At 48.5% G+C, this 22,738-nt stretch overlaps 1 protein-coding gene across 1 annotated transcript in view; it reads left to right on the top strand.

Annotated features, from left to right (window-relative positions):
* Window positions 1-200: 200 nt before the first annotated feature.
* The window catches only part of XKR6 (XK related 6), a 185,148-nt gene continuing 162,610 nt past the window's right edge, over window positions 201-22,738 (top strand). The window contains exon 1 of the mRNA XM_030036974.2: window positions 201-967. Within this exon, the coding sequence (XP_029892834.1) occupies window positions 201-967 (767 nt within the window). The remainder of the gene's footprint in view (window positions 968-22,738) is intronic.

Below are 22,738 nucleotides of genomic sequence, written 5' to 3'. Positions count from 1 at the left end.
CCGCGGCGCTGCCCCGCTCGGTCGCTAGGCGGCCCGGGCCGTCCTGCGCGGGCGCGGAAGCGCCGCCCCCGGAAGCGGCGGGCGGGCTAGGCGGGCGGGCGGCGGGTGGGGGGGTGCCGGGAGCGGGGACGGGGGGGGGCAGAGCGAGCGAGCGCGCCCGGCGAAGGGGCCGGAGACGCGGCGGCGGCGGCGGCAGCAAGATGGCGGCCAAGTCGGATGGCGGCGGCGGCGGCGGCGGGGGCTTCGCCCAGCTGCACAACCTGGACGAGGCGGCGGCGGCGGCGGCGGCGGCGGGCGTCTGCGGCGCCGGCGGCGGCGGCGGCGTCGGCGGCGGCGGCGTCGGGGCAGCAGCGGCGGCGGCCGAGGGCGCGGAGGAGCCGGGCGGCAGCAGCTCCTTGCACATCTGCCACTGCTGCAACACGTCGTCGTGCTACTGGGGCTGCCGGAGCGCCTGCCTGCGGAACCTCTTTGGGCGGCCGGCCGCCGCCGCCGCCGCCGCCGAGCCGCTGGCCCCGCGCCCCGCCGCCGAGGGGCCGCCGCGGGCGCCGGAGGTCGGCGAGGCGGCCGAGCGGCCGTGGCTGGACTGCCTGTGGATCGTGCTGGCGCTGCTGGTGCTGGTGGGGGACGTGGGCACGGACCTGTGGCTGGCGCTGCACCACTACGGCCGGCGGGACTACGTCTGGTGCGGCCTGACGCTGGCCTTCGTGCTGCTGCCCTCGGTGCTGGTGCAGATCCTCAGCTTCCGCTGGTTCGTGCAGGACTACACGGGCGGCGGGCTGGGCGCCGTGCAGGGCCTCAGCAGCCGCGGGCCGCCCATGATGGGGGCCGTCGGCCGCCGGGGGGGACCCGCCGGCGGGGTAGGAGGAGCCGCCGGCACCGTCACCCCCGGGGCGCAGCGCCTCTGCAGGATCTCCGTCTGGGTCTGGCAGTCCGTCATCCACCTGCTGCAGATGGGGCAGGTCTGGAGGTAAGGGGGCGGCCGGGTCCCCTGTGTGTGTGTGTCCCCGGAGCGGGCGGGGGAGCGCGGCTGGCCGTCTGCCGGTTGCCCGACATGGCGGTGGGTCGGCGTCCCTCGGCCGAGGTGGGGCGGACGTGGGTCGGCGTCACCTCATGGTTTGAGGGGGATCAGTGTCCCCTGGCTGAGGTGGGGTGGATGTGGGTCGGCGTCACCTCACGGTCCGAGGCGGACGTGGGTCAGTGTCACCTCACGGTCCGAGGTGAACGTGGGTCGGCGTCACCTCATGGTTTGAGGGGGATCAGTGTCCCCTGGCTGAGGTGGGGTGGATGTGGGTTGGCGTCACCTCACGGTCCGAGGTGGATGTGGGTCAGTGTCACCTCATGGTTTGACGTGGACGTGGGTCAGTGTCCCTTGGCTGATGTGGGGTGGACGTGGGTCAGTGTCACCTCATGGTCTGAGGTGGACGTGGGTCAGTGTCACCTCATGGTCTGAGGTGGACGTGGGTCAGTGTCACCTCATGGTTTGAGGTGGGTCGGTGTCCCCTGGATGAGGTGGGGTGGACGTTGGGTCAGTGTCACCTCACGGTCTGAGGTGGACGTGGGTCGGTGTCACCTCACGGTTTGAGGTGGGTCGGTGTCCCCTGGCTGCCGTGGAGTGGACGTGGGTCAGTGTCACCTCATGGTCTGAGGTGGACGTGGGTCAGTGTCACCTCATGGTCTGAGGTGGACGTGGGTCAGTGTCACCTCATGGTTTGAGGTGGACGTGGGTCAGTGTCACCTCATGGTCTGAGGTGGACGTGGGTCAGTGTCACCTCATGGTTTGAGGTGGGTCGGTGTCCCCTGGATGAGGTGGGGTGGACGTTGGGTCAGTGTCACCTCACGGTCTGAGGTGGACGTGGGTCGGTGTCACCTCACGGTTTGAGGTGGGTCGGTGTCCCCTGGCTGCCGTGGAGTGGACGTGGGTCAGTGTCACCTCATGGTCTGAGGTGGACGTGGGTCAGTGTCACCTCATGGTCTGAGGTGGACGTGGGTCAGTGTCACCTCATGGTCTGAGGTGGACGTGGGTCAGTGTCACCTCATGGTCTGAGGTGGACGTGGGTCAGTGTCACCTCATGGTCTGAGGTGGACGTGGGTCAGTGTCACCTCATGGTTTGAGGTGGACGTGGGTCAGTGTCATCTCATGGTTTGAGGCGGAGGTGGGTCACTGTCCCCTGGCTGAGGTGGGGCGGATGGTGGTTGCTATCAGCTCGTGGTCTGAGATGGACGTGGGTTGGTGTCATCTCATGGTCTGAGGTGGTTGTAGTCAGTGCTGTGTCCCCCACATGGAGAAGCAGGGGAGATTTGGGGGTTACTCCCACTTTGGGTGAGGAGAGACCCAAAGGGAGGAGAGATTCCCACAAAATGAGTCTGGGGCTGAGGTGGGGGACATGGGGGTCGTTGTCACCTCATGGTCCGAGGGGGACGTCGGTCAGTGCTCCCCCGGGTGGAGGAGGTGTGAGGGCCTCCCTTGTGCTGAGGGGACGTCCAAGGGGAAGAGAAGTTCCCCCAAAATGTGTCTGTGGGGCTGAGGAGGGAGGAGTGGTGCTCGTTGGTCCGAGCAGGACGTGGGTCGGTGCCCTCCATGTGGAGATTTGGGGTGACCCCTGCTTCACTGAGGAGAGCCCCGAAGGGAGGAGAGATGCCCCCCAAAACAGTGTGTGGGGCTGGGGAGAGGGGAACGGGGGCTGCTGTCACCTCACGGCCTGGAGGGGACAGGGCTCGGTGCCCCCCACAAGCATGGGGGGTGGAAGGGGTTCTGGCTCCGTCGGGCTGTAGATGGTGCCTCAAGGGACGGTGTGGGCTCTTGCTGCCCCACGGACATGGGGCAGGACGAGGAGAGGGGGATGGAGCTGATCTTCCCAACAGGAGCTGATGGGAGGGGACACAATCCATGGGTGACAGCATGGAGACAGGCCCGGGGCTGGGGGTGACCCTCGCACCGGCAGCGCTGCAGAGGGAGGTCCTGTGGTCCTGGGGAGGGCTTGCCCCACCGCTCCCCTTCTGGACCTGGGGGGGGGGGGGGGGGGGGGGACAGCAAGGGAGAGACCCCACAGAAAACAGGGGGCTGCTCCAGAGAGGGTCTGCGGGGGGGCGGTCGGCAGAGCCCCAGCTGCCGAGCACTGGGATGTGCCGTTTCCAGAGGGTTGGTGTCCTCCTGGCACGGATCGAACCCCGCGTGGATGGTGAGGGGGTGAGGGTCGCATCCGTCCCCGAGAGCCTCTCCCCAGCCGGCGGAGGGGGAGCCTCTGGCTCGCTGACCCCCCCGCACCGAAGGAGCAGGTTGTGGGAGTGGAAAAACGCAGCGTGATGCCTCGGCTGTGGCTTTGGCGAAAGAAGAAACCTTCTTCTCGGCCAGGCGGCGGGGGAGTGGGGACGGTATTGGGGTTGCCGGTGTGAGACTGAAGGTCAGGGACGGGGACTGTTCCCCTCCAACAGGAGAGGTCCTGGGGTAGAGGAGATGCTGGTCAGAGGAAGGGTCAGGGAAGTGACCCCAGGAATAAAAAAGCATCCTCCAGAGTGAGCTGGAAATTGCGTTATCCTCTCCAAAAAGAGATGTGGGAGGAGGCAGGGAGGGATTCTCCGGGATGAAAGCCTGTAGATGCAAACGCTACCACAGAGATGTCGGTCTTACGGAAAGGGGTGCTGTAAGGACAACTGTAAAGACCCGGCGTGGCCCAGAGTCCTCTGAGATGGGATGCGGGTTAATAAGATGAGGTGTGGGTGATGGAGGAAAGTCTCCGGGTTGTGTCACGGGGTGGTGGGTGCACCCCTCCACCCCACGGATGGGTTAGACTGTAGGGAAGAGGCTGCAGATGGGGTTGGCTGGGGTTTGTAGCTTTTAAAATAACCCTTAGGGAGAAGACGCTGAATTTTTTTAAGGGGGGGAGAAGATAGCACGTCATGGTGAAGCAGTGGGAAGCCCTCGGGGGGGGGGGGGGGGGGGGCTCGCTGGAAGGGTTAATATCCCTGCGTTGGTATTTCCCAGATGGATTAATGGGGCAAAAATAACCTCACTGGTGGATTTTAGGATTTTTTTGCTGAAGTACGGATGAGAAAAAAGATGAAGGGGAAGGTGGAAAGTGATGATTGATGGGGAGGTCCTTTTTTCCCCCCCTACATCTGGGTAGCCGAAGGGGTTAACTCTGCTGCCTAATGAAATCAGTGGAGAAGTGGCTAGAGTTAAGATGGAGACAGCATGGTTGAGCCTGGGGGAGGGCTGCGTGGGTGGAGGCAGGGGAGGGCCTTGACACCTCTTCTGAGGACACCGCTCTCTCTAGATAAAATGAATATACACATCAAAGATTTGTATTTTTTTCTAAAGAACCCGAGGGGGTGGAGGGGAGGGGATCTGTGTGGGAAGGGTGCATGAAATGTATACCTAGGAAATAAGCCCATGAAATCGTGCAGTGCAACAGCAAATACATATTTCTTCTGCATCTTCAATGTCATTTGTGTAGCGTTCAAAGCACATTTGTTCTCAACTTCTGCTTGGGGCTTTATTCTGTTTAATTTTTTTTTTTGGCGGCTGAGATTTGGGCTGGGGAATGGCGGGAGGGGGATGTCTGCGGGTGATGCGTGTGAGGATGATGAATTGGTACGCGACCCTTTCTCCTGCTTTCCCTGGTACTCCCGAGTGCTGATCCCATCAGCAAAAGCAGTTCTCGATGCAGATGCTCCTCTGGCAAGTTGGATTTTTCCCCTCTTGGAGCCAGGCAAAAAGAAATGCTTGTGTATTAGCCGTGGTGAAAGCCGGCTTTTGCAAAAACACTCCATGCTGTGGCACGCTTGAGTGAACAGGTGGGGAGGGGGACACCGAAGTGATGCTGGCAGAGACAGAGGGGATGCATGTGAAGGAGGTTTTGGGTTTTTTTTGGTAAGATGAAGAAGCAAAGCTCAAGTTGCCCAGACTTTTCCCCGCTATGTTAATGCAGAGGAAAAACGTTTGCTTCCAAGGTTGTGCAGGGCTGGGAGTGCCGAAAGGGACTGAAAAGGAGCTCTGCAGACTGGATCACTGTTAGGGGAAATAAGGGAGCTTTCCCTCCTGTTGATTGCTAATCCCACTAGCACACAGCTCCAGCTTTTTAAGGCACGCTGGACAGCATGGACAGCATGGAGCTGACTCCCAGTTTCTGACCAGAGCAAGAATTAACTTCATGGGATCTGTGGGCTAGCTTCCACAAGGGTGTCTTTTTGCATTCCCACTATAGCTATTGCAAACGCCATTAAAATTAATCTTGAATGCGGTGATGGGACTAATACTGGAAAGCGCTGTTTTAGTGGTGTTTGCCTGCAGCTAAATCGCTTCGTGCTGGTAAGAAGTGTATACGTGGAGACGGAGGAGGAAGACCTAGGACGATGTAAGTTCAGCGCGTAATGCACCGAGCCTGGCTTCCTGCATAATCACGGATACGCGCTGCGACTGCATGTAGCGTAATCGGGATTGTAGGTTCTGTAGAAGCTGTCGTGGCTGTTGCTCAGCAGCCGGAAGCAAAGTCTTAGAGAATAGAGGGAGCAGGTTGGAGTTGTACAGAAATCCTCATCCTGAATACGTTAGGTAATCTGGGTTTGGATTTGGGGGCTAACACAATTCCTGTAGGGATTTATTTTCCTAAATGTTGAGAAGACTTGCCAATAAGATGATGAATAAATAACATTTTATGGCAGAAATATAAACATACATCGGGCTCTTATTTTAGCAAGATCGTCTCTCCATTTTGTCAGGACTGTGGGAGAAGTAGCTTTTTTTGAGCTATCTGGGTGGGGGCTTTGTCTTCTGTTCATGTCCTCTGTTGTCCTATTCAGAGAGTGAATCGTAACCAGGCAGGAGTGTTGGGGGAGCAGTGCAAGTACTGAGGGGGGCTTAATGATATTCCTGTTTTTTTGTGGATGGTTTTTTTCTCAGCTGAGAACCAAAGGCTGTGTTAATACTGCCTGCCTATAGTGGCTGCTGGAAAGAAAGTATACATATGCATTGTAAAAGCATGTGTGTATGCATATATATGTGTACATATATATTTTTAATTCTTGCTTGAAGTAGTATGATCTCAAATGGCATTCCCACTGATAAAGCTCAGGTCCTGGGGTTTTTACCTTTATAAATCTACAATTTTTCACCTTTCTTCTCAAATCTGTTAGATTGTCTTGAGGACGAAAACAATTCAGCCAGACTGTCCAAAAAGTAAAGGATGCCAGTTGGGGCACATTATGCTCACCATTGAGCTGCTGCACTGCAAGCTGCAGAAGGGCTGCTCATTGAGGAGGGATGTTGCAGTGCTGTGGTTTTGCTGGAAATAGGCTGAAGGCGGGTCGGTTGTCAGAGCTTGCCAGGGCTGTTGCTTTCGCTGAAGCCATTCAGCTGTGTAAATTCAGGAGAAATAGTTTTGACTTGAAGTTTTCGTATCTTGGATAGTCGCACAAGTTGTATTAGTGATAATCAAGAGTATAACTTCTATGTGTGATGTACCTTTCTTTAACCTCTTATAAGTGGGTTAGTGGGTCATGATTGCTGTCCTGGAATACAAGGTTTAGAGTATAAAGTACGATCCTTTGCATTGCGGCGTGCTATTAAAGAAAACATTATTGGATTCCATTGGATTAACACTATGTGGAGTTTGAGCTAAAATGAATGCTGATCAGCTGGAAATCACTCTGTGTCTGTTAAACTGTCAGTAATGGTAAGTTTCGTGACTTGAATGTAATATGTTTGTGGGTTTTGTTTTTAAAACTGATCTGAATAGGTATTTAGAAGAAAAACATTCTGTAAAAAAAACAAACCAACCAGAACAACCCTGGCCACAGTTTTGACATTACAAACACCTTGTGTATTTGTGTGATTAAAAGAAAAATTACTAAAATTTAGGCAAAGACTTTGCATCTTTTTTATTAGTGGAAAGACCAAATCTGTGAGTTGTTCATCTTTTGGCATGCCCGGAGGTGGAAGGATGAATCAGTGGGTTTAAATGGAGTATGTGGTATTTAGTGACTACGCGATGAGTGGGTTTAGGCTCTACTAAAATACTTTGGTCTGGGATGAACTGTGAGTTAGGTCCATGCTACTTTGGATAGTTTAGAAATACAGGCAGCTACACCTCTTAAGATATCTGCCCAAGTCCCTTGAAGTGGGAGACATCTGCTTGTCAAATGACAGATGAACGAGAAGTTGCTGACCTAATACTGCCTCGTTGTCTTGGTTTGGGATGTTCAGCTCTGTAGAGCCTTTCTGTAAATTTACTGCCTTCCCTGGCACACTTGAATATTTTTTTCAGCTTTTTCTGGTTAGCTTGTCTGGCAGCTAAGTTTTTCCCTTTAGCCAAGTTTTAACAGCTTGCTTTTATAGTATGGAGTTTTGTCAGCTTTTGACAAGTTGGCAGAGGGAAGACATTCTGGGATAGATGATAAATATGTTCTCTCTACAAAATCAGGTCTGGGGTATACCTTTTTTTTTTTTTCCAGTGAGGCGGTTCTCCCTTCCAAACACCTTATCCGCTCTGCCCCCATTTCTAAGAGTTTTCTACGGGTTCTCTGTAAGTGTGTGCTGGGCTGCGGGTGTAGAGGTCCAAAGACGTTGAATCTGAAGTGCAAGGGAGGTAGGTTGTGTGTGTGTGAAAATAATCATCGTCATAATAATCACGAAAAAAGGCTTTATCACTTGAGTAGGGTCTCCATTGGTTGCGGGGTGGTGGCGAGGCTCCGTGTCTTGTTGAGTGCTACCCACTAGAGGGGGTCAAACCACAGATGTTGAAGCAGTTCTGCTATGCCAGCCTTGGGAGGGCAGAGTTTTCTCCAAACCTTTTCTTGGGAGAAATAACGTGCTGCCCTGACCTGGTGGGAACTCGCCTTCCCATGCAATTCAGTGTTTTTGCAGCGACAGCATGGCTTGGGTAGATGGGTGAGTGGCATTCGGAGGAGAAACTGGAGTTTGGTTTCCTCTTGGACGTGAGGATGCTGTTGAAGAAGAGCCATGTGGGCACGAGGTGCCTGGTGAGTATGGTGGTCCTGCGGTGACAACAGCTTGTCAACCTCTTCACCATGGTATGTGGGGAGGAGGAAGGGGAAGCAGAAATGCTTTGTTGACCTGACTTTGTTCTTACTGGAACCACCATACGGTTTCCATGGCTTTCAAGGTGAGGACACCAGTGCTAGGTATTTTTGAGAGAACATCTCCAGGAGTCCGAAAACTATAAGGGAAGATGGCTGCTTTGAAGTTGGGTTGCAGGCTGCTTTCCTAAATGCTGCTACCCGCATGGTCTTTGACCAGAACGTCCCCTTTCAGTTGCTCAGGCTTCATGCTGAACTCTAGGAAAGACAGTTGTGCCTTTTTTTCCAGGTGCCCCATGGCTTTATCTCCAATGCCAGTGGCAATCCGAAAGTGGCTTTCCTGGTGGAGGGGAGGCAGGGTGCCAAAGGAAAGAGGAAAGATGGCTCACCTTTTTTGTATGTTAAAATTACAAGCTCTCTATTTTCCACCTTTCTAGACGCTTCCATTTTGCTTTTAGCTGCATTGAGCTAGCTTTATTCTTTGCAGTGGTTCTCCTCTCAGTACAAATGTAGGTTATTCAGGGAGCATTTCTTTTAATGAAAAGGATGGAGGTAGAACTGATGGTGGTAAAGCATCTCTTTGGAGGAGAGCTGCTTTCGCTGTCTTGAGACTGCAAGGAACAGAAATTGGACATCAAATGTGTAGTTTTCCTTGGGGAATGAAGGTAAGCCTATGGAGAAGACTGGATCCTTCACAGAACTTCTCGCTGTACTTTCATTTTGCTTTATTTCCCTTGAATCCTGACTTGATTTTTAGCACCTCACTGTCATTAAAATCAGCAGTAGTATAAGCCAGTGTTCTAACACCTGAAAGCTCTTAGGCAGGAGGAGCTATGAATCAGAGTAATGCTTTGCTACAGCTAGAGATAAATTGTAATTAAAGGTATAAGCAAAGAACATGTGCCAAATATTGTTACTTCATTGACCCACCGTCTTCTGATGTGCTGGGATTCAGGCTGATGCACTAGTCTGCTATGACTGCTTTAGGGCACTGAGATGCTTTTCCAAACCAGATCCTAAGAAAATGGGGAAAGAGCTTTCTTGGGGAGAAGGATCTTTAGAAAATCCTCAAACCTAGTGGCAGTCTGGTGGTGGGAGGAACAGCTCATGTTTCTAACCCTGTGGAGCAGAATGGCATGACCTTTGCAGGCAGATCAACAGGCACATCCCATGTCCTTGGGGACCGGTGGTGACCACAGTGTCAAAGATGCTCTGAAAATCTCCTGGGTTGTGGGACTGAGCATTTGGCTGGGTCCCAGGGCGGCTGGCAGCAGCCCACTGCAGCTCCCCATGGTTGGATTTTTTTTTTTTTTTTTTCCAACTTCCTCCGATCTGGGAATTTGTATTGCCCACCACCCTATATTCCAGTTTCGGCCTACGTTTGGTTATGTGTAACTGCTGTAGCATAGGAGCCGCATTTACATTGCTCAGGAGGAGTCTCAGGAGTTGCTGTTTGTCTGCCCTTGGGCAAATATGACCCATGGACTGAGTACTCCATTTAAAGTATACACATGCTTGGATGGCTAAGCTATGTGTCTGTCTCTGCTTTCGTTATTTCAGTATAAATGGGTGTGTTATTCCTTCCATCAGTGTCCCGAAGCCCTAGCTGAACCAGCAGCCCCGTTAGAGCAAAATTGGATCTTGGCCAAGAGACAAAAAATAGAGCGAAAGGCAATCTTAAATGTGTCCCCAAAACTATAATGGGACGTGAAGACTGTGCTTCTCCTCACGTCTCCTTTCTTCTGAAATCTGTGAGAGCTCAGGTTCACCTATGAAATATTCACAGTCTGTCCTTAAGTGACTTCAGCTGCACAGAAGATCTTTTGCAGAATTGGCAGCTTCACTGAAACCTCCTGTATTCAAGTCCAGAGCCTTTATCACGAGAACCTCCTCTTCCTCTGCTCCGCTCTGCCTGCACAGTTGCACGTTATGGTGATTTGGTTTACCTGCTGCAGAGGCTGTTGAGGATTTTTGCATCCCAAATAAATATCTGTGTATTGTATCCCCTTTGGTACCCGATGGGTTGAGGGAATAGGTGTCTCCTCACTTGTCCCAAAACCCCATGGGAAATAGGACTAAGACAGGAGTGCATCATAAATGCTGCCTTAGTGGCCTGCTGTAGATGGTCTGTGAATGGGAACTAGGAAAAACAAGCCTGTTGTGAATAGGCTGAAATTAACACTGCAGAGGTCTGCACTCGTGCTGGAAAAAACTCAATAGGCTGTTGTGCTGTATCACCCTTTCTACCTTTGCAGGTCATCTTCATGCGGGAAAAATTTGCTGTAAAACCCCCACCAATTTGGCAGAACTCTTATTAAAAACTCTTCAGGAGCCACAATGAAAAAGGCTCTGGCACCTGGAGCTGGCTTTATCACCTTTCTAATTAAACCTGCAGAAAAAGCAAATCAAATCCAAGCAACGGAGAAGCGTGGCCAGCTGCTGGAGCCTCCTTCAGCTCGTGTGTCTTTCTTGATGGGGTTTTCTATAGGGCAGCAGTGGGGCAGGGCTGATGGGCCACGCTCCTGCTTGCACGATGGGCACTGGACTTCACAGCTCTCTACAAAAATAAAGGAGTGATGGGCTCCCCCGTCCTTTCAGTGGGGTGGCTCAGGCTTGTCTGCTAAAGCAGGGGGACGACAAGTAATGCTGTGAGTTTTCAGAGAATTCCAGTGTCTGGGAAAATCACCATTTCCCCGGTTTCTATTGTAAAAAAACAAAACAAGTTAACTCTTTGTGCTTGGTTCCCCCACACAGGCAGTCCTGGATGATAGGACTGGCAGTAATACGTTGCCTGATGTACCAAACACAGAAGACAGCAGTAAAGCACCAGGAGTGGTTTTGAGTTTGGGATTGGAATTCATCCCAGTTATGTCTAAGCGAGGGAAAAAAGAGCAACGGAGGCCGATGTTGTTGAAGTAAAAATTGTAAAGAGTGGTATAAGCAGAAGGCATTTAAATAATGTAAACAGTCTGGCATGGGAGGAAGGATGGGAGGCATTCCAGAAACAAAGGGAAAATAGTTTTAAAACATGGCTAAAAATACACCAACTCTTGAATTCCAGAGATTATCTCAATTAGTGCTTTTTCAATATATCTTTACAACAGAATTGTAGGAGTTCACAAAAGATAATAGAGGCTATGAGATACGGAGAAGTGATATTAATTTGTTTAATTAAAAGGATGAAGGGCTCCCTAAAATAAGATTCACTTATCTTCTGTCTCGGGGAGGAACGACGTTATATTCAGAAAACCGTGGCTTGTAGCATCGTAGTGTGGAGAAAATGTGGCGAGAGCTGGGGCTGGGAGTAAGAGCCCCCTTTTTCAGCCTCAGTAGTTGCTTGCTCAGTGACGTTCAATAGCAAATCCCTTCCCGTGGGATTAATGTGCTATTAGAGCAAAATGGTATGATTTTACATTTCCAAGAGGATTTTGTTTGATGTTCAGGGAGCAGAAATTGGACATTTTCCTCCAATAAATAAAATAATAGTTCAGACATCAGAGCGGGCAAACACACTTTTAACTGGGCATCTGTATGTGTGGAGCTATGCATGTGTATGCTTGATGTCCTCTTTGGCTTTGGAGGCGTGCTAGCACGTGTCAGAATTTATGTCCAGCCTCAGCTCTGTATATACACCCTTTGGCATGGGGGAGAAGCAAGCATTTATATCCAGCCATATTTTAAGAAGTGTAGGGGGAGGCAGTAGGGGCAAGGGAGGAGAGAAGACCCTCATGTAGATCTAAATTAAATTAGCCCCCCTGGATGTATATTAAAATGTTAAGTAGCACTAAGCTCTGTATCCCAGCTCAGCAATATTTCGAGGCACTTTATTGCTTTAATGGAGGGATAAAATAGAACCTGCAATTATAGTAATTTTTTCTAATTGAATATTTTGCTTTATTCTTTCCCTTTGAAAGCATGACTGTAAGTACTAGCCTTCATAAAGCTTTGGAAATATTTATACTTTCCCTTTCTGGCAATGGGTGTAAATACGCTTCTTCTTGGGCAAGACCATTTCGGTCCCTCATGGCAGAGGAGCAGAACAGCTCTGGAAAGCGGTGGGCAATAAACCTTTCTCTGCTCGTTTTAACCATCTTGCCATTAACACTGGGTAATACTAGTTTCCCATCTGGTGGAGAGGGGGGAATGCGATGTTACAGACTAAATCCTTTCCGTCACCATACGTGGGCTTGACGTGATTGTCAGGTGTATTTTTAATTAATTTATTGTTCACGCAGGGCTAGTGCTTGACCGCTGCATCCAGTCTTTTATCCTCAGGCCATGTTCTGCGCTGGCAGACGGGATCCTTGATTTCTGCCACCTAGGCTGAGTTTGAGGGGGATGATAGGAAAAAGCACCTTCTGGATCTTGCTTGAGCAAGACGTAAATGGCAGGTGAAAGCAAAAGCTGAAGGGCAAGGTCCTTGCCCACAACTGTTTGAGACTGGTGGTGCAGTGATGCTGACAGTAGGGATGGGGAATTAAACTTGAATTGCTGATGGTATAATTGGGTGTCGATTGAGGTTTTTGAAGTAGCCATTTTCGGTGACACAAACTGCCAGCTTTTCAAACATAGGTTCCTACCTCCAGCTCAAGCCTCAAGCAGGCAGAAAAATGCAGATAAATTAACATAATAATTGCATTGTGCATTCTCTGTGCTGAATCTCTGGTTTAAAGAGGGAGATTTGCTGATACTTCCTCAATGCATACACCCGCGATGGGATGCTATCAGTTTTACGTTGTTGCAATAGCTGTCTTCTCGTCTAAAGGAGACTTTTGATCCAATAAACTGCTTATCTCGTGTAGTTGTCCTTTCATCTAGCGTGGGTGGTGTGTGATGGCTGATTGAAGGCGCAGTATTGTGGTTTGTGTATGAATATTAATTAGGAATGGAAATAATTTGGAACAGTGTGCACCGATGACTCTCGAAGCACTGACTGCAGAAATGCATCTGTTCCTCCCTTGCGGGAGGCTTACGGCTACAAGTCCAGGGAAGATGCGAACTCGCATTGGGGTGTGAAGTCACCACATACAGGCTGTTGCGCCGACACATCGACCTGATGATATAGCGAAGAGGTTGCTGTAATGCTTTGTTTCCCGGCGTTTGTTACGACTGGGCCGGGGAAGAAATGGTTTCTTTGGGGAAAGCTGCAGCGGTGCCTTGCCAAGTCATGTGCATCAGACCCGGAGCGGGAGCTGGAGGTTGAGGCTTTTGCATCGGCATGTGGCTGTGTCGAAAGGCAGTGCGATAGACTTTCGCGCCCTTGTTTTTGTGAAGGACATGCTTTCCTCCTGAACGCTTAATCTCACCTTAGTCCTTGTGAGTCCAGTTCTGTTGTCACACATTGACGTAAATACATTGTACCGCCAATGCCAGGAAAGGCTCCAGCCTAAAACCTGGTGCAGCTTGCTTTTGGTTGATACAGGAGCCTCTCTGTGGGTCTGCCTTGTTGCTTTCCTCTGCTTCAAGTTGCTCCCTTGACTAATAGACCCACAAAATCCTATCATGTGCACTCATCAAGCGTAGAGCCCTCTTCGACTCACTTGCTGGGAGCTCACCCTCAGTGGCCACGTCTCTGCCTGCGAGCTAAGTAATGGCAGGATTTGTCCTCTGGCTCTGAGACAGGCTGGCATAGAGTAGCTGTTTCTATTGTGTTAAGCTTTCTTGGCTTTCAGGAGAGGGTGGCTGCCTCCAGGCTGCCAGCTGAGAGTGGTTTCTGGGCCGTGCTGACTTCTGAGCGGTGCTGAGGGGCTGCTGGCGTGAGGGCTGGTAGGTCCTGGCCAAAATTGTGCCAGGGACAGTCCTGTAGTTGTTGAGCTGCAGAGGCTGTAGCATCCTAATGTACAAGAAGGAGCCCAGAAGGATACAACACTTTTGGAAGGAAAATATTCCCCTTACTTAGGGTTAACTTTTATTTTCTTATGAGAATATGTGGGGTTTTTTTCCCAGTTGATGAATGTGTATCCAACCTATCAGAGTCTCTAGCAAAATGGTGAAACGCTGGCCCAGGTTGCCCAGAGAGGTGGTGGATGCCCCATCCCTGGAACCATCCAAGGTCAGGTTGGACGGGGCTCTGAGCAACCTGATCTGGTTGAAGATGTCCCTGCTCATGGCAGGGGGGTTGGACTAGATGACCTTTAAAGGTCCCTCCCAACCCAAACTATTCTTTGATTCTGTGAAAATCCACTTCTAGCTTTCAGATGTGGCCACGTGGTTTACCTGTTTGGGTCTAGATTTATTTTATGGCCCATGTGTGTGCTCCGGTAGTGGAGCCCAGATCCCTTCATTGGATTAGATTGTAAATACCACCCTTGGGAGATTTATATTAAGCGGATCACTTTAGTATTAATGCTTCAGGGTGAAATCCAGGTGAGCGATGGAGAAAGGAGAATTGCTTAGGCATGTCCATCTAGCTGAGACCCAAACACTCGTGTCCTTGTGAACCTGTCCAGCTTAGGTGCTGATGGGGGAGGATGTGGTTTGTCCTTCTTGCACCTTTCTTCAGCGTGCTTTGCTCTGCGGTGAGGACCCGGTGGGTTAGGCTGGGACCATCCTGGGAGCTCTGGACAGGCAGTGAGCCAGAAACATGCACTTCTGGGGTCACCCGTCTTCACCCAGACCCAGCGGAACTGAATTTTTGGGTGAATTTTTTTTTTTTTTAAAGCAAGCTGAGTAATTAGCTGATTTACTTTAAAACTCCTCAGAGCCCTTAAAAACAGTGGTTTAAAACCGGGTTGATTATTCTGCTTTCTTCAAAGCAGGGTATTAGGAAAAGTTGTCTCCTGCAGGCATGTTCCTCTCGCAGCCCACAGGCACTCCATGGGTGCCGCGACGTGTCACACACGCTCAGTGTCACAAGTCACTTGCGTGAGCGTGCCACTTGCTTTAAGCGGGGCATGATGGCTGTCAGAGGGCGATCATCTTGATCTGCAGGTTCGGTCTGGCATTTGCTTCATTCCTGGCGTGGCTGGGTTGGGTCTTTGAACCAGCACGCGCTTTGCTTTTCCATTGTGTGCTTTAGATCTGGGATAATAAAACATCAAAGTAAACTATACTGTTGTGGATACAGAAAAATCAGGACACTCAGTAGGACTTCAGGGAGTAATAAATTTGTTCTATATTTAATCTCATATTTATCGCAGTGTCAGTATGAGACCACTTCATTTTACTACATTAACTGTATCTAAGAATAACTGAATACTTGAAATATTGAGAAAGTGGCTAATACCTGGTGGTAGCTGATGGGATCCAGCTTTAATAGTTATTGATTGGTTTCAAAAAGCTCCCAGTAATATCACATCTTAGCTACTGTATGTCGGGAGTTAAAATCTTATCGGTTATTTAAGATTAGAAATAATTGTAGATTTTCAACTTAATCATCCTTCAGTAGATGAATACAGCCAGGACTTCAGGTGTCATTTACAACTTTGCAAAAAATTATGCTTGATCTGCTACAGTCTTATTGTGTGAAAACCATGGCATCCCTAAGTTCAAATGTTCTTGAGCATTTCCTCAGCTGCTCTAAAATTGGTGTGGCTTCTCTGGTCAGGGTGCAAACACCAGTTTGAAATCTGTCAGACAATGAACACAAGAGACAAATGAACCCTGTGGGCTTGGTCTTATTGCTTGGTCCTTTCTGATAATGCCCCATATCTCAGAATGTGCAGTAGAGTCTGCAGAGGTGGGCTGCAAAAACCCACGTATTCTCATAAGAAAATAAAAATTAACCCTAAGTAAGGGGAATATTTTCCTTCCAAAAATTCAGGAGAGCAAAAAGTAAGATTAAACATTGCTTTTTAGTACTAAAACTCTGCCTGGGTAACCTAGCATTTACCTGAATAATCTCTTCACTGGTATGCTTCAAAACACCACCTTAATTGATGCTTTATTACCTTTTGTGCAGTGTGTGGTTTTAGTCTTTGTTTTACTACTCTGGAGTTTAATAATTCCATTTATAAAAATGTTTGGTTTTTTTTTTTTTTCTGGTATGGCTTGTTGCACAATTGGAGCTTCGTTAAAGGCTCTCATTATTTTTCCTTGTTGTGATCGAGCTCTGTCTGGAATGAACCACTGAATTTTCTGTTTGAACACGCAGATCTTGCTGTAATTCCCTTCTGCTCCTCTAACCAGGAACTGGCTCTTTGCAGTTCCTGGGAAGTGACCAGTTTTTTAGCAGTGAGGGCAAATTATTTCTGACCTGTATACTTTTCTTGTTCGTATTTAACTGTGTCCTCAGAGCAAAAAAAGCTACCACAATTACCGGGAGCTACGTAACTGCAGCAGGGAGTTTGAATTCAGGGTTTAAGTTTAATTTCTGATGGCTTTACTGACTTCTCTGCCTGGGACTGGATTATTTTCCCCTTTCTTTCAGGGGATTAGGGGATTTGTAAACCAGCACTCCTAACAAAGGTGTCTAAAAAACCTGGGAAGGTCACATCTCTTTTGTTTGCTTTGAATGAATTGCTTTTACGGTCCTGAAAGCATGTTTTGGCAGAAATGGAGAGGAAAGGTGAAATTATACTTTTATTTTGGAGGGGAGATGCTGAAGTATTTCACGTAGGAATTGATGAACGACGATGTACCGACTGAAAATTCACTAGTTAGTGCCATTTCCCACCTTGAAAATTGAGCTCACTTGGACAGAAAGCTCTTTAAGCCGCCTGACTGCTTGAGGAGCCAGACTGTAACTGGGGCAGTGTTTCTGGTTGGGATCCGGTGCTGGGTTCTTGTGCACTGCTGTGAAGTTACTGCTTGTAAAGGACCGCAGCCCTCGAACAGCATACTTACTCTTCCCTAATAAATAATTAAAATGAACGTGTTTAGACTGGATATTTTGCCTAGCATTGACCCTTACGGTCAATGAAAGGGTTCTTGCCTTGGTAACACTTCCCACTGGGTATAGTATTAATCGGTTGTGTGAATTAACTGAAGACTAAACTTCATTAGGTTGCCATTATCATTGCATTTGTATTCTTCCTGTCCTAAATCCTCAGTGAAAACATCTGTTAGTCACTCAAAATAGAAGTCTGCATTCTTAGGAGCAGTTTCACCATCATAAACCTGTGGATTTTTACCGATAAGGCTTAAAGAGCAGTCACCTTTAAAGAAATTTATTTTTCTTTCAATCCCTTTTCCAAGAGGAAACCTTTCAGTAAGACACTTAATCTGTGTTAACTGTAACTGCAAATTTGCTTTCGTGTTTGTGCAGCAGGTGCGGTTCTCCGACATCTTTCAAGAGCTCTGAGATGAGCTATGTCCTCCTCCCTTGGCATTGCTTGTTTCTATTTTCTGCTCTTTACCCGTTTGCCTTCTGTGGGAGTGTATTCAACTTTTGGCTTGGAAGGTATTGTAGTTTTCTTCAGCAGTACTGCTAAGGTAGGTCAAAGTGTTTGATTTGGACTCTTACCTGTTCCCAAACCTGGGGTTTCCGTGTAATCAGTGCATTGAATTGAATTGCTGTGGTCATTATGTTTTTTTTAAAGCGAGCATCTCCAGGGTTGGGCTACTTGCTGTATTTATGGAACTGAGTGGCAGAAACCAGTGAACAGCAACTTTTTTTTTTTAAGGTTTCAGTCTTTGTTTCATGCAGACTTTGTTGGGTCACCTGAGAAATTTGCTAGGAGACACCTAGCTGTCCCAGGCTGACTGCCTGCTCTTCGAGCATCATCTGCTAGGGTTACATCCAGCCATTGACCCTCATGAAGTTTCAAGGTTTTGGAGCTTGGGCACCTTTGCTTTATTTGCCTCAAATATAGAGGCAGTGCCTGGCAGCTGCCCATGCCCCTGTAGCCCATCCAAGCCCAGCCAGCTTCTCCAGCAGACAGCCAGGTGTAATGGGTAAGAACTAGTCATAATCGAAGGAAGAAAAACCTATCATTGTCATTTATTTCTTAGCCAAAGAGTCTTCAAACTCTCAAACAGAGCTTGAACACCAGCAGACTGCGATGCAGCCTTGCTAGCCTGACTTTTCCACTCTAGCTAGTCCTGGCTTGGGTCTTCAGCAGGCAGCCTTCCTGCTCAGGGCCCTTAACATTAACCCAAAATCGGGGGAGTGTAAGTGTTGTGGTTTAAGCGCAGCTGGCAACAAATCACCATGCAGCCGTTTGCTCACTCCTCCCCCCACTGTGGGATGGGGGGGGAGAAAATATAAGGAAAAGCTCATGAGTCAAGACAAGGACAGGGAGGGATCACTCACCACTTACAGTCACAAGCAAAAACCAGACTTGACTTGGGGAAAAAACCCAAAATCAATTTAATTTGTTACCAATCAAATCAAAACAGGATAATGAGAAGTAAAACTGAATCTTGAAACTCCTTCCCCAACCCCTCCCTCCTTCCCGGCTCAACTCTACTCCCAAATTCTCCAACTCCTCCCCTCCAGCAGTGCAGGGGGACGGGGAATGGGGGTTGGGGTCAGTTCATCACACGTTGTCTCTGCTGCTCCTTCCTCCTCAGAGGGAGGACTCCTCACTCTTCCCCTGCTCCACCGTGGGGTCCCTTCCACAGGAGACAGTCCTCCACGAACTTCTCCAGTGTGAGTCCTTCCCACGGGCTGCAGTCCTTCATGAACTTCCCTGGCATGGGTCCTTCCCACGGGCTGCAGTCCTTCAGGCACAGCCTGCTCCAGCACGGGCTTTCCCATGGAGTCCCGGCCATCTTGGGGGGCATCCATCCCCCTGCTCCGCTGTGGGCTCCTCTCTCCCCGGGCTGCAGGTGGGCATCTGCTCCCCCACTCCCCTCCATGGGCTGGGGGGGACAGCCTGCCGTCTGACCGCGGGCTGTGGGGGCATCAACCTCCTCCCCTCCTTCCTCACTCACCTCGGTATCTGCACGGGGGTTTCTCTCACATTCCAGTCTCCTCCCCCACTGCAGGTTCCCCTTCTTAAATCCTTTCTCCCAGAAGCGCTACCGCCGTCGCTGAGGGGCTCAGCCTTGGCCAAAGGTGGGTCCGACTTGGAGCTGGGGAAGCTTCTAGCAGCTTCTCACGGGAGCCACCCCTGTAGGCCCTGCTACCAAAACCCCACCAAATCAACCCAAAACAGTAACTCTGCAGGTGGTAAGTTTTGAAAAGTGTCGGAGGCTGAGAAGCTAATAGTGATTTAAGTTAAAGAGGCATTCATTGCAGGAGAAGTCATTTAGAGTCATCTTCCTACCAATAAGGAAGAACTACCTGAGAAGAGAGCAACAAAAGAGAAGGTTCATAATAGAAATGCAACTTAAAAGCCTGACAAATTAAGGCTGGTTTTACTGAAAGCACTGTTACGCACTATATTAGTTTTCAGAAAAGCACATTTGTAGGAGCGGGGAATGACCATGAAAATTTACCATCCCAAACATAAAATTTGCTCATGCATCCTTTGCTCGATGATTCTAATGATAACACTGAAATGACTTTATCTGCCCATTAAAGGATATATATTACTCTTCCTAATCATATGAGTAGAATTATAAAAAGAAATTTCTCCTTTAAATTAGGCTGTTTACCCAGCACTGTGGAGTAGCTATTATTTTCGTCTATACACCATTTCCCATTCTGCCTATCTCCGCAGCTACACAGACCACAGCAATGGGGCTGATGTGCAGACACAAGCGTTAGATACATCTAAAACCTCTGGATTCAGTCAGCAAAGACAACTTTTGTCAGTTTATGTTCTCATGCCTCCCCCACTCCCCTGTAGGAGTTCTGTTATCTGATAAGATTGTATCACTTTAGGTCAGACCAGCCGGATTAGCTAAATGAGGCTGTTTGCTACCCTGTCCTTCCCAATTTGGCACTGGGTTTTCTTGCTCTGCATTGGCTTTGATGGGGGCCATTCCTGGGGTGTCCTGCAGTCGTTCGATTGTGCCTTTGGTGAATTAAAGAAATAGCTCTGTCCTGAATGGGTCAGGGCTCTGGATGACAGGTATAACTAGCTATTGTGCAGAGCTCCCTGTGATCTGTAATGACTGCCTGAGTTAAAGGAAGAAACCACAAAGAAGCATCAATGTTTGGTGTTTTTAATGGAGTTCCGATTTGAGCATAAAATACCTTTTTTTTTTTTTGAACACTACCAGTTATTGAAAACAGTTCACAATGCTTGAAAGAGCTTTTCTGGGAGTATAGGAAAGTGCAACCGAAGCATTTTTATCTTCAGAGATCTCAGGCCAAAACGCCGTGCAGCTCATTATCGTGTTTCTGATGGTGAACAGAAAGGAGCACAGGTGGCCTAGGAAAAGGTGTTGGATCTGGGCAGGTGCGTCGTGATTTTCCTCCAGGTTATCTTGCTGTCATCTGGCATTTGTGGCTTAGAAAGTTTCCAAGCAGGAGGTGGCGTGTGTTTAATAGCCTATGAATACTTTAGTCCTTTGAGGGTTTTTGAAATTGGGCAAATTTTCCTTCAGTGCTGTTTTGAAAATTTTGCTTCACTTGGTGTGTCCTTGCTGTTTTGATTAGGGAGATTCCCGTGTAAGGGTGTGAATTCTGAGGGCTTGAAACTGTTTTCCTGCAAAAATCAAGAATGGGACAATTACAGCTGGATTTTTTCATGCAAATTCCTGTGTGGAATGGGGATCTTATTGCATCACTTGAGCTTTAGACATATTAAGTTATCCTGGAAGAGTTGAAACCAGCAAGATGAGTTTCTGCCCCTTGCAAAGGCAGAAAATACCTGTGCAAGAAGTACCTTTCCATAGATTAATTGTGGAGGCTCTTATTTTTCAGTGGAGCAAGATACAGAATGTTGCAAGGTCAGTTTTCCAGCTTCTTGGTATAGACCGGGAGGACCAGGTTCTCTCTTGGTGACATATCAACAGAGTAATATCAGTTGAGAATTTGTCATATACTGAAAAGACTTGAAGATCTTTGCAGTTCCTAGGGTTTGTATGAGCAGTATCTTCTAGCTAGAGTTGGTACCTGGAATACAGTCAAATGAGAAGCTGGGTTGAATAGTACAGTGAAGAAGATTTGGAAAACTTGTGTTTGTTCTTGATATTTTTATTCGGTAATTATGTTTTGTGTGTATTGGACTTTAGGAATATGTATAAAGTACTTTCTTGCTGTTGGAGTTTTTAGTGTGAATGCGTTATTTACTTTGCAATTGAAGCATGTTTTAGTCTGAGGGATTTTATAGGTGACATTGCCTTAAAAAATACCCATGCTCTCTACAACTGCTGCAAAGAGAGCTGAGCACCTTCCAGGAGGTGGGAAACCCAGCTTTGAAAACAGGACAGGGGCATTGTAATACTCCCGCAGGATCAGATACTGTCTTCCACCTGGGACACATGTGCTAATGAACAGGGTACCTGGAGTGATTTTACACAGAGATGTCTTGGTGTGAAACCAGGAATAGCTTCATCAGCAAAGATACGTTCTCAGCTGAGTCATTAAGCTGTGGTTTCTCCTGCTTTTCTCTTTTTTTGCCTTTTGGAGTATTCGCTGCAGGGTCTAGCAAGAATTGGGTCCCCACTGATTTCGCTGTAGCAGGTTATGATCCCAGCTGCAAGATGTACGGCTTGATTTGAAGAAAAATCCTGGAAGAGGGCAAGCAGTGAGAAGGGAGCATGGGCATTGCAAGAAGATAAGTTGGCTAAATATTTTCTGGGAGGCTACCAAGTGGTGTAATAACTAATCTCAAAGGTGATAGCTGTTTCAAAAAGAAAAGCTCGTTTCTGATTTCAGCTTCTGGATGATGTGGTTTGGCTCATGCCTTGGAGCTGTCAGTGCAGGAGCGGGTCAGGAAGAAGATGAAGGGCTGGTGGATGAATTGAAGAATATCATTGCTTCAACAAGTGGCAGCGTAAAATCTTGTGCGGGGTTCTTCTGAATTAATAAGAGCAGGAAACAAAGCAAAAAAGCAGTTGAATTCAGTATCTCAAGAGCTTTCTCTGATCCTGCCTTATAGGAATGAAAATTCCAAGTAGCTCCAGCCTTTCCATATTGTGCAGTTAATAGTACTTTCCCATTAAAATAACTTATTTTCTCAAAATAGAAACGAATTGTAGGACTCTTTGCTGAGGTTTACTCGGTGCATAAACTTCCGATGTCTCTTTCCACCCATTCTTCTTTGCTTTTATCATATTTTACGTTTCTGAGCGACCTCCTCTTGCATTTCCCGTGGGGCACTGACAATGTTACTGCTCCTTTCGAGGTTCACTTGCAGTAAGCACAAGCCAGCAGGCACCTGTGCTTCATATCTCATCTGGAACATGAAACCATCAGCTGCATGATGCCTTCCCCACCCTACAGAGAGCATGGTCGTCCCCTGATATCCCAGCCCACCACTGCTAATTCACCTGCTCTGTCTGAGCACTAAGCAGATCTGGATCCCACGGAGACTTTTCATCTCCAGCAGGACTGCAAGCCACAGACCTCGTGTTCTCCAGGATGTGAGCAGAGTGTAATATTGATTATAATGCTTACTGTAGTTATTTATTACATTCATTAGCAGGGAAGAGATGAGAGACTATCTTACTGTATTAAGTTGTCCCAGAGACACCTAGATAGTAAATAATAAATAAACAATTGACGATGGAGTAGAACTGGTGGAAGGCTGGGACAGTCAATGTAAGGTTCTACCAGCCAGCCTTTTTAAATTAATAATGTGCAGATTCAGTGTGGTTATTACTTTCTGTGGTTGGTAATGCTGTATTAAGGGACCCAAGTGACTGGAGGTATATCTTGACTGAGCTAATTGAGGTCTATCTTGAGATGGCTGTCTTCCTCTCTGTT

This window comes from Aquila chrysaetos, chromosome 15 (genome assembly GCF_900496995.4).
Source record: "Aquila chrysaetos chrysaetos chromosome 15, bAquChr1.4, whole genome shotgun sequence".
In the NCBI taxonomy this organism is placed as follows: Eukaryota; Metazoa; Chordata; class Aves; order Accipitriformes; family Accipitridae; genus Aquila; species Aquila chrysaetos.
This window is presented reverse-complemented; position numbering and strand designations above follow the sequence as displayed.